General features: G+C 40.4%; 1 protein-coding gene across 2 annotated transcripts in view; it reads left to right on the plus strand.

The window, feature by feature from the left end:
* The window catches only part of RASGRF2 (Ras protein specific guanine nucleotide releasing factor 2), a 208,538-nt gene that overhangs the window by 155,036 nt on the left and 41,411 nt on the right, over window positions 1-12,091 (plus strand). For both annotated transcript variants that reach the window (XM_031447414.2, XM_031447421.2), the window contains exon 18: window positions 5,853-5,959. In XM_031447414.2, coding sequence (XP_031303274.1) covers window positions 5,853-5,959 — 107 coding nt within the window. The remainder of the gene's footprint in view (window positions 1-5,852; window positions 5,960-12,091) is intronic.

The raw sequence follows: 12,091 nt of genomic DNA on the forward strand, positions 1-12,091 counted from the left end.
GCTCGAGAACAGACCAGAGACCAAGGAATGAGGCAGAGATGGACAACCTGGAGGGCTGGGCAGAGAGTGCAGAGAGTGTTGGGTGACAGAAACAAAGGGGGACAATAAACATCCTCTGCTTGTTCCTCCGGACGTGTTTCAGAGTAAAGAATGGGCTTAGTTACCCAGGATTTCTGGGAAGTTAATTCATATAGTTTGAACATAGTGCTAGTAATCAGACTGTCTATATTAGTCACTTTCAGACTTGTTTATTGCAACCCACTCTAAGAAATATATTTTACATTTTGGCTCAGGATACACACACACACACACACACACACACACACACAATTGATATAAAAATTTCCCTAAAGAGTACTCACTCTCACCAAGTACAATCTATCCAGATAGTTTTCATATATTTAATTTTTTTTAAATGCTGGTAACAACCCACTAAATCGATCTCATTCCCTATTAATACATCATACTTGGAAGTTTTAAAAGCTCTGGTCTGTATAATTGGTCACATAGGAAATATGATACATTTGGGGAAAGTACTTTTTGAGAAAATTTTAATTCCAGTTAGATAAATAAAAATTAAAGAAAATCCATTGCAGTATGAAACTCTATAAATGGTACCATGCTCTTATAGCTCTTCAAAATTTAGAAGAGAGAATTAAAAGGAAAGCACTTACTTTCCCAAAATATTCAAATAGCATCTTCTCTTGTAGCCTTAATGTTTACCAACTTGCAAGAAAAACTTAAAAGTCTTTTAAGTTTTGGATTCAGGCTATGTGGTGGTAATTAAAAGCACTCTGGCTTTGGAAATAGATTTGTCTGTGCTGGTTCTGCCACTTATTAGCTCTGTGACCTTGGCCAAGTTTCTCAGCCTCTCTTATTTTCTATTTCTTTGTCAGTGGAGGTAACAGTATTTACCCTCCTTGGTTGCTGTTGTTGTTGAGGAGCCACATTACTCATGGTCCTATACTTGGTACTTGGTGGGCATGTGATAAATGACAGTTGTTATTATTACAAGGGTTAAATTTATAGACCACTTGTAAAGCTTTTAGTACATACCTGGCACAAAGCAACAATAAATATTAATGATTTTTCCATGCCAGCAACCAAAGAGTAGAAATATAGTTGTAATCCAAGGGCACCGAAATGTACAAACCAATGATGTGATTTTATATTGCACATAATTATTGAAGAAGGATATTTACTGGATAAAACAAAGCACATGGATAACACTGATGTTGGAGAGACTGAGCCTCTTTTGAATAAGTGAAAAGTTACGTGTCAGTGATGTGACATTTTTCTTAATTCCCCCACCGATATAATCATTAAAATGATCTCAATGCATTCATTCAATAAGCCTAAATTTATTAAGACCTACAATGGCAGGTACTGGGGATAAAAACACAGTAAGTAGCAGTTTCTAGAAGTATGCTTGAAGTAAGCAATAGTTAGCATTTACTTTCCTCCCAGGAGCCCATCACCGTGGACCACTGACATCTATGTTATCTTCGTGCTTTCTGGCTCTGCCTGATTGTACTCTAACTTTCCTCACCAAGTGAGAGGATGCCCTAAAGGTGCTGTGTTGGCATTAACTACAGCTCCAGAGTCCACTTCTTGGTGATCTACTTTTGATATTAAGATACGTCACCATCTTCAGGAATTCCTTGTCTTTGACAGTTTGTCCTCAAGCAGCCTCAGGATGGCTCTAACTGGACAAGCCCATCATCCACCTACATGTAATCTTATTTCCATCTCACCATTATTTTCCTTGCCTCTTACAAAGTAGGCCGTGAAGTTAGCTGAGTATCACATTATTTGAAGAATAAAATGAAAATTTCCTTCCTTTTCTCTATTTTAAATTTTCCTTGCCTCCCTCCCCACTCCTTTATCATATGTCCTTCTTGTGATAGATATCAGATACATAGTCATTATGGTAACATGGCCAACGAATGCTGTTAATTCAGGTATATAGCGTCTGCAGATACCTTCAGGTAGTTTTCACTGGGAGTGATGGAATTTTTGTTGAGAAAAATAACTGCTAAGTGCCTGTGTACAAAGCTGAAGAGCCTACAGAGATGTTTGAGATAAAATCCCTTCACCAAGGAGTGTATCGTTTAATGAGAGGTGGCATCCACCAATTGCTAAAAGGGATGGAATGACTCACAAGCTCTCTGGGGGAAGGATCGTAAAGCTGAATCACATTCTTTTTTTTTTTTTTTTAACTTTTTTTTATTGAGTTATAGTCATCTGACAATGTTGTGTCAAATTCCAGTGTAGAGCACAATTTTTCAGTTATACATGAATATACATATATTCATTGTCACATTTTTTTTTCGCTGTGTTCTACCACAAGATCTTGTATATATTTCCCTGTGCTATAATATAGTATAATCTTGTTTATCTATTCTACTTATGCCTTTCAGTATCTACAAATTTTGAACTCCCAGTCTATCTGAATTGCATTCTTAAATTCACACGTATGGTGATTGGGGTCTTATCATTTTTCCAGATGGCTTTTGTTGCCCAAAGTAGCCTGTTTGACCAGTGCCTTCAACTGAAAAAGAATCTACATATGTTGGAAAGATGTGTATATTGGAGATGTGTGATGTTATTTAAGTAAACTCTCCTGGTGTATGTGTAGAGTTTGGTGGCTGTCACACTTGACAAGGGAAAGATGTTTAAAACTCTGCCAAGAATTTGCTGTTTGCTCTTCCAAAATGTGGCGCAAGGACTCCTTGGGGGTGGATCCGTGATTCTAGGACAGAATGGCTTCTACATTGATATTGCCACCAATTAGCTATGTGGTTCATGTTTAAATTCAGAAATAAATATTGCCCAAGCAGCCCCTAGTTTAGATGGTGGCTTGCAATAAGGAGGAAATCTGGTGAGCTGCAAAAAATTGTGGCTCTGATCACAGAGCTTTAAAGTCTGTGATAAATGGTGAGACTGGCCGTCTGATTGAGAGATGGACCTATGTGCTGTATTGTGTATACACACATATCACCTTAGCACATGAGAGCCCAGTTAAGGCAATTTTAGTTAATGAATAAGCAGAAGCTCCGTTCATAAAACTTGATCTCTCAGGTTTTACTACAGGTATGCCTTTCAGATAGATGGTTCATGTATCTGGTTTAGGGACTTCCTGAATTGGTGACTTAAATAGAATTGACAGAATATTTCTAAGATCAAAAACCTCTCTCTGTTGATCAAGCAGTAAAAAGGATTCTTTAGGAAGGAAATAGCTTGATGTCAATCAAATCTTTACTGTTTTCACGTATGCTTATGACTCAGATAATGTCAAAAGTATATTGTGAGGGCCATTGGGTCAAGGGGATAGATGGAGGAAGTCAGCTATAGGTGAGAACATAATTATAGTAAATACGGTTTATTGAGTGCCTTGCTTTACAGGAATTATTTAATCTTTAAAACAACTTAATATGGTTTCATTAGTCTGCTCATTTTATGAGTAAGGAAACAGCCGTGGAGAGGTTAAGTAATTTGCCCTGGACTTTACTTCTGGTCCATCCTGGGGCCATATTGGGGTTGCCTGCCGTGTGGAAGGTGCGGTGGAAGGTGTGTCTTTGGAGCCTTGCCTGTTTCTAGTGTTCCTGCTGCTCTTGGAAGGCTGGTCCTGCCTGTGGCTGGTCCTTCTACTCCAGCCGCCTCTACCCCTAGCTGTGGATCATTCCAGTGTGCATTGTTGAAGATCTCCTACTTGAGTACTCGGTCAGTTTCCAGGAGAATTTTGAGCCCTGCAAGTGGCAAAAAGTGATGATCTCTGAGCAGCAAAGAGATGTTGAGAACTTACCAAGCTGAGGTCTACACAAAAAAGATAAATAACATGGTTATTAGCAGCAGTTATGTAAAATAGACAAGCAGTGTAATCTAATGCTAACTTAAATGGTAACAGAAATTGAGATTTGAATTTATGGAAATAGTGGACATTTTATAAAGAAGACCCAGCATGTGGTCTTTTAGTGTGTGATACCGGTTTGGAAAGCAGAAGGACCTTGTTCTTTCAAAATAATCTCCCCTCTCCACCCATCCCTGACACAGACACAAATGGACATCTGTTGAAAATTCCAATTCTTTTCTCCGTGTCTTTTAACCCCTCTTTTTCTTTTTCCATCTCTTTAGCTCTCTGTACTGCATGTAGGTAATTTTCTCAGCTCTGTTTTCCCAGTCTCTTTCCAGTTTACTCTTTCTTAATTCAACTAGGGGTCTAATCTATGTTTACTTATCATATCTATCTGTGTTTTAAATATCAACCTGTCAATTTTTCAGCAATCATTGAAAGAATAATTCTGTTAATTTGAAGAAGTTTTATGTGGTTCTTGTAAAATTTGACTTTTAAAATATTTTAAATTCTTTTCACATATTTTCAGGTCCCACCTATATATCTTTAGTTTTTATAAACACCCTAATTTTAGGATGTTAGAACTAGATGAGAATTGCTGGAGCTCAGCTCCAGTTTTGGCTTTGTAGCTACGAAGACATGGACAGATTTCAGATTTATTTAGCAGATAAAATTATCAGGAAGAAGCAGAGAGACTGGCCAAGAATGATTCCAGTTTCAGGCTATTTGACTGTTTGACTGATGTTATTCCTTCACTGAGATAGGGAACACTGGAAAAGGTCGAGTTCTGGTGGAAAGGCCGTGAGTTTTTCTTTTTGCACATACGAAGATTGAGGTTTTTGAACATCTTAGGAAAATACCAAGAGGCAGGTGGATATATGGTTCCAGGGCTCAGAGAAGAAATTCAGAAGTACATGAGTAATTTTCTTATAGGTGATTGTTAGATGAAATTTCCTAAAGAAAGATAATAGATAGCCCTTGGATATAGAGGCGTGGAGGTTATTGGTGACCTTAGTGGAAGCTGTTTTGGTGTTAAGATGGGGTGAGAATCTTGGAGTAGGGTGTAGAGTGAGTAGGAGACGAAATGAAATCAGTGAATATAGACAACTTTCAAGAAGCTCGCCAGTGAAGTTATATAAGGCTTGAATTCATTTCTAAAGGAAACAAAATAAAATGACATCACTTAATTATGATTGGAAGGCAAAATCTTATTAAAACAGAGTCAGTAGAAAAATATTAAATTGGTTTCTTGATAGTGAAAAGGTGGCCAAGATAGAGACATAGGCTGGCACAGAGAGGGCTCAAAGACACTGACCCAATACTGAGTTGTAGTAATACCCAGTAGTTATTGAGCTCTCACTGTTTTTCCAAGTGCCATTCTAAATGCTTAACAAGTATTAACTAAATCTCCAAACGACTCTATAAAGCTGGTACACTGATCCCATGCAGGACATGAGGAAACTGGTCCCAGAGAGGAGCCGCGATTTGCTGGTAGGAGGACAGGGACTTGAACCCAGACAGTCTGGCTGTGGAGTTCATGTTCTTCACAGTAAAGTGTTTGTCTCATCTGGGAGCCAAGTATGGGTTCATCTATCTACAAATATTGAAAATGTTAGTGGTTATATGATGACTTTGGAGCGAAAGTATAAACTAAATGTTGATTCAAATACTGTGTCAAAGCTCCTTCTTGGCTCAATATTATATAACAAGACAGGCACAAATAGAAGTGTCATTAGACTAGCTTTCACTTTCATCAGTGGCCTTGAATAAATATATGCACCCTACCCATTTAATTGCACCTGTAACTGTGTGGTGGCCTCGCTGCTGAGGAGATAATAGGTAAGGAAGCAGAATCCACAACAGTCTGAAGCCACTTGCTGCCTTCTGCCAAGCTGTGTCGTTTCTGAGTTCCATTAACCCATGTCCTAAAATAAGTGACCTTTTCCAGGTCCCTGGGGATCGGCTTTAACTACATGTGTGTGTTTCTTTTCCTCCTAAGGATTTAACAACACCGAGAGAACATGCGACAAAGAGTTCATTATACGCAGAACAGCCACCAACCGAGTACTGAACGTCCTCCGTCACTGGGTCTCAAAGCACGCACAGGTAATTCAGTGGCCTTGGTAGTTACTTTCACAGGTTTTTTGTAGCCAGCTTTTTAAATTGTTACACGTGTTAAATGCCCCGATTCTTTGGAGCTAGAGTTTGAAACTTTGAAATTGGAACATAGGGAGGGAAGAAACTGGAGGGTGGGCGTATAGATCAAAGCAAACAGACGTGTATTGCCAACAGCCACTGTTTCACATCTACAAAGGGCAGCACACGGGGTGAAGCAGGGGTCCTCTCTTCCCCCACTTTCTGAGGCAACAGCACCTACCTGGGGGCACTGCAGCCCTGGCAGGGCCACGGTACCGTGCCACCCGGGAACACTGTTTGCAGAGCCCTCTGTGCGTGGAGTTGGGTCAGCGGGGGTGGTACCTCCCAGAGGCAAACAGCAGGTGTCCCTTGCAAGCAAGCAACATCCTGGGACCAGACCAGTATCCCATCAGGGAGCATTTCTCTGGCTGATTCAGAAGCTTCTTTGCCTCATACCCTTTGATGTTTGGGTTTCTAGTACAGTTGACCCTTGAACAGTGGGGTGGTTGGGGCACCAGCCTGCTGCACAGTGGGAAACCTGTGTACAGCGTATAGTCGGCCCTCTGTACCCGTGGTTCCATGACATGTGTGCTTCCTCTGCACCTGAGGATTCGCCCAACCGCAGGTGTGTAGGACTGCCGTATTCACCATTGGAGAAGACCCACGTACGAGCAGACCTGCGTGGTTCAGACCTGTGTTGTTCAGGAGTCTACTGTATTGTTTTTTTTAATTGCATCATCAATAGGATACCTACTTGTTACCTATTTATGTGTTTTCAGTGCAAGTCTATAGAATTTATACTCATTACACCATTTCACAAAATAAAGCAAGGGTCCGCTTTGTTTCCTTGATTCAAGGCATGTATTGTGCCAAATAAGGAGTGGGCCTTCCTGGACACGTGGCTGGCCAGCCTCCTGCAAGGAGAGTTTTGGAGAGAGAGAAGGGTCCCCTTTATGGCTCAGAGCAGAACACGGGTAACATAAAATGTGAGTCAGCTAATGAGCAGAGAAAAAGGAAAAAAACGCAAGGAATTCCCATGTGTGACTTTATTATATTCTCAGAGGCAGTCACAGGTCTACCACTTGCCCTTGGTAATGACCGTGCATCAGGGAGAGTCACACGAGGGCCTGGCTCCTGAAACCTCTGTGGCAGGACAATTCACTAACTAGGAAAAGTGGACCTCCCCACCAGTTAGCCCATGACAATTCTTATATATTAATTATATATTATAATTATATACTAAAGCAAAAACGAAGACAGCACCTTAAATAAAGAATGTAAAAACTTCATCTTACACATCTTAAATAAATAAAAATGGATCCTACATGAATCAAATTCTGAGGGCCATCCTTAGCTCACCAGTAATGGCTAGTCTCTCTTTTCCACAGTCCCCGTGAGCTATTTTGAATCTCCACTGCAGGTAAAACGTGATAAGAAGTTTCTCCTGTTATCTAACTGTTTTGTCATCTCCGGTTTTGACTCAGTCTTGACTTCTGATTCCTGGGGCCCACGGTGGCTGGGGAGATGCAGAGTAGCTTCGGTAGACAAAGTTGAGCAGACGCTGCTTGGTTCTCTTCCCCAGTTGAAGGTTGGCCCCTGCAAGTTTATGCCAAGACTCACAGTCCCAGGACCAGTCAAAGCCCAGGTTTACCTGACCTCACCTCCCTCCTCTCCTCCAAATCTTGCCTCAAAAACTCTAACCTTGCTTCCTTGTCAGCCTCACTTCCCTTTTATCAGCCCCCAGTCCCCTCTTTTTCTGATGATCTCAAACAGAGATCCTTCACAGTTCACATATAACCCTTGTAGTAGCTGGGAGAGTACCGCGGAGCAAATTACAACAGGCTGGGGCTATTTTACTTTCGGGAGAGAGGTCATAGATGGGGAGAGATTGGTGAACTGAATCCGTCACTAGTGATGAAGAGATTTACAGTAAAGTGTTACCATCTGATTTGATAGCTGCGTGTACATACGTGAGTACATAGGTGCATGCAGGCAATATCAGGTTGAATAGCAGCAAGTCACTGGACTAGAAAATGGGTCGATGTGAAAGCAAGGGTCTCATTATTCAGACTGTGTCCTGGTGGCCTGTAGTTCTAACCTGAAAAGCATCCTTGGACAGTCCGGATACTTTGCAGATGTGCCCCTGCAGGGGAAGCACTTCGTAACCAATTCCAGTTAGGGGGCCACGCCGGGAAGCCCAGCTTCACAGACCCTGTCTACATCAGGTGGTGCATCTCTACAGGCGTGGATGGTACAAACTGCCCAGGTATCTGTCTTTTCCTCTGTCGTGGTTACTGTATAAAATTTAGACCCTGATGTACCAAAGGGAGTTCTTACCACTCACTCATTTGTCTTTTCTTACCTTCCCTGTGTGCGTGAGCAGATCTGTGGTTGGTATAATCTGGGACTCTCCTGGTATAACTTCATCCTGTTACCTTCCTCATTCAAGCGAGGTCTCCATCACCTTCTCTGTGGAAGCATGTGATATGCAGGGCGTTTCTGGATCATTTCTGCTTATTGACAAGTGCTGTAGGGCATTTTTTGCTGGCTTCAGTGTCCAGATCTCCCTTCCTCCCTTTACTGATTTGCTTTTGGCAGGACGTGAGCCCAGGTCCATCCATTTCCAAACCCAGAGTGCTTTTAATTACACCTCATTGCCTGGATCCAGAGTTTAGACTTTAAGTTTTACTCGCAAGTTGGCAAACAACAGTTAAAGCTGCAAGAAAAGATGCTCTTTGAATATCTGAGGAAAGTAAGTGCTTTCCTTTTAATTCTCTCTTCTAAATTTTGAAGAGCAGTAAGAGCATAGCATCATTATAGAGTTTCATACTACGATGGATTAAAAAAACTTGTGTTATCTAACTAGAATTACAACTAAAATGTAATTAAATTAAATTCAAACGTAATTTAAATTAAAATGTACTCTTTCCCCAAATTCATTATATTTCCCATGTGACAGTTATAGAGACCAGAGCTTTTAAAACTTCCAGTCATGATCTATGAATGGAGACTGAAATCAGTGTAGCAGGTTGTTACCAAGAGCAAGTCAAGGCAGCCTGATCAGCTGAGCTAGAGGAGATGGACGTCTGACCCCTGACTTGACGGCCCTCAGCAAGGTGGCCGCAGCGATGCTTAAAGAAGGAGTAAGCACAGCTTGGTGCCTTTATCCAAGTGTGTCTCAAGGTCTTTACTCCCTCAAAGGCAGCATCTAGCAATGAGACAAGACTGCTGGTTGGAAAATGGGCTGTCATCCGACTCTGCCAATTAAGCCTCATCTTTGTTGTCTGTGGTTTTCACAAGAGGATTTCTGTTATCTAATTGATTCTGTACCCATTGAGTCCATTGAAGGAAGAATATAGCGTCGTTGTGGCAACTTGATTCTTTTGAGGTAATAGCTTTTTGAAAAATGAGTAGGAAGCTGTACTCAATTCAAAATTACAGTCCCACATGGGAACAACAGCATTTTTTCTCACACGGTAGACTGACCAGGGACAGCGTTTCAATTTGGAGAAAACAGAAAAGCCACAGTGAAGCAACAAGAATGTAAGTTTGTCTGCAAATAATCTAGAAAATCAAGTCTCCTACAAAGTATTAGATATCATACACTTATTTCTCAATTCTTATCAAAGGTACTAGTATTGGCAGATACCACTCTGAACTTAATTCAGGAGAAAGAAAGAGTTGCAGAAGTATGGGTGTTGGTTCTCCAAAGAAATAAAATTTCCCTAGGACGTCACCGTCAACTCCCCCTGTCCCCTAAATGTGGTGCTAGAATCCCACTTCCCCTGGGGCCTTCTAGCCTTTTCTTTAGTATTTGGCAAGGCTAAAATGTTTCATTTTTTTCTGATTCTAAAAATGTTCATCTGTTAACATATTCTGCTCTAACTTCTCCTCATTTTGTTGTGCTTTTTCACTCATTTGTTTCCTTTCATATTGCAAGTAAAGCCATAAGGCTGAGCTGAGTTTCTCCCCGTGCCTTGTCTATGCCTCAGCAGAAGGAGCCACTGCCCGGAGTTGGGGGACCTGTGTTCTTCCAGTTCCACTCGTATACCTTCTCTCGGGCCTGGAGCTGGTCACTCAGCCTTTCTGAGTGTTAGTTTCCTCTTCCAAAAAAGAGAATTACCATCCTCACCCAAGGATGTGGTGAGAATTAAAGGTGATGTTGTGGATGGACCAAGAGATGATCCTATTACATCATGTGAGTCACACAGAGAAAGGCAAATATCTCAGTTATATGTGGAATCTAAAAAAAAAATGATGAAAATGAACTTATTTACAAATCAGAAATAGACTCACAAACATACAAAACAAACTATGGTTACCAAAGGGGAAAGGAGAGGGGAAGGGATTAAATTAGGAGTTTGGGATTAACATATACACACTACTATGTATAAAATAGATAAACAGCAAGAACCTACTGTGTGACACAGAGAACTATATTCAATATCTTATAATAACCTACAATGGAAAAGAATCTGAAAAAGAATATATATATGTATGTATGTATGTATAACTGTATCACTTTGTTGTACACCTGAAACTAACACAACATTGTAAATCAGCTATACTTCAATAAAAAAAGGTGATGTTGAATTAAGAAGCATTAGGAGTTCAAGATTTGCAGATTCTATTATGTATAAAATAGATATATAGCAGGTTTCTTCTGTATAACACAGGGAACTATATTCAATATCTTGTAGAAACTTATAATGAGAAAGAATATGGAAAGGAATATATATATATGTATATGTATGCCTGAAATATTATGCTGTACACCAGAAATTGACACAACATTGTAACTGACTATACTTCAATTTTAAAAATAACAAAAAAATAAAGACTCCTCCTTAAAAAAGAAGCGTGAAGGACAGAAAGCACAGTATAGGGGTGTGTGACTGTACCCCTTCCAGCTGAGGACAGGAGAGAGGCATATTTCCTCTCCCTCCAACCAGCCCGGGAGCTCCTTCCAGACAGGGCCTGTTTCATTCATCTTTGTATCTTCCGTCACCAGGCTCTGCAATGCTGAGTACGTGGCAGATGCCCAGTAATAGTTGCCAGGTTTACATTTTAATGTTGCTGTTGTTCATTCTCTCCAGGAGGTCATTTTCTAGCCTTTAAAATTTCTACAGTCAGCCAAGACAAAGACTCCAATGACTATTGGGCCAGAAATCAGGGCTGAGTTGAAGTGTTTTCACGAAGCCTTCACAGCCTTCTCGAGGGTCTCCTGCTGAGTGGCCTCACATGTCATTCCCATGATGCCAAGGTGTCTGCAGGTTTCAGGGCTGCAGAGCATTTTTAAAAAAAGTTTTTATTGAAGTATAGTTGGTGTACAATATTTTATGTTACAGGTATTCAATATAGTGATTCACAATTTTAAAAGGTATAATACTCTATTTATAGTTATTATAAAATATTGGCTACATTCCCTCTGTTATACCATATATCCTTGTAGCTTATTTTATACATGATAGTTTGTGCTTCTTAATCCTCTATCCCTGTGTTGCCCCTCCCCCTTCCCTTTCCCTGCTGGTTTGTTCTCTGTATCTGTGAGTCTGCTTCTTTTTTTTATTATATTCAGTCATTTGTTATATTTTTTAGATTCCACATATAAATGAGATCATACAATATTTGTCTTTCTGTCTGACTTATTTCACTTAGCTTAATGCGCTGCAAGTTTGTCCATGTTGAAAATGGTAAAATTTTCTTATTTTTATGGTTGAGTCATATTCCATTGTATATACACACCCCATCTGCTTTAGCCATTCATCTGTTGATGGACACTTAGTTTGCTTCCACATCCTGGCAATTGTAAATAGTGCTGACCACTGGGGTGCATGTGTTTTTTCATATCAGTGTTTCTGCTCGTGTCCTCTGTGTACAGCCAGGCGGGGAGGGACTTTGAGGCTGCTGTAAACAACTCAGATCTACACTCGAATCTCTGTGGAAGGTCTTGTGTCTACAATCTGTAGCAATTTGGATTTTCCTGAATTGTCTTATTGATCATCTAATTTTGAAAAAGTACACTGTCCACTTGCTTGGGGTATTTTACAGACCACGGAAAGGCACTGATAAGGGAGTCTGCAGCTGTGTCCGCAGGTTATG

Source organism: Camelus dromedarius, chromosome 3, assembly GCF_036321535.1.
Source record: "Camelus dromedarius isolate mCamDro1 chromosome 3, mCamDro1.pat, whole genome shotgun sequence".
NCBI lineage: Eukaryota > Metazoa > Chordata > Mammalia > Artiodactyla > Camelidae > Camelus > Camelus dromedarius.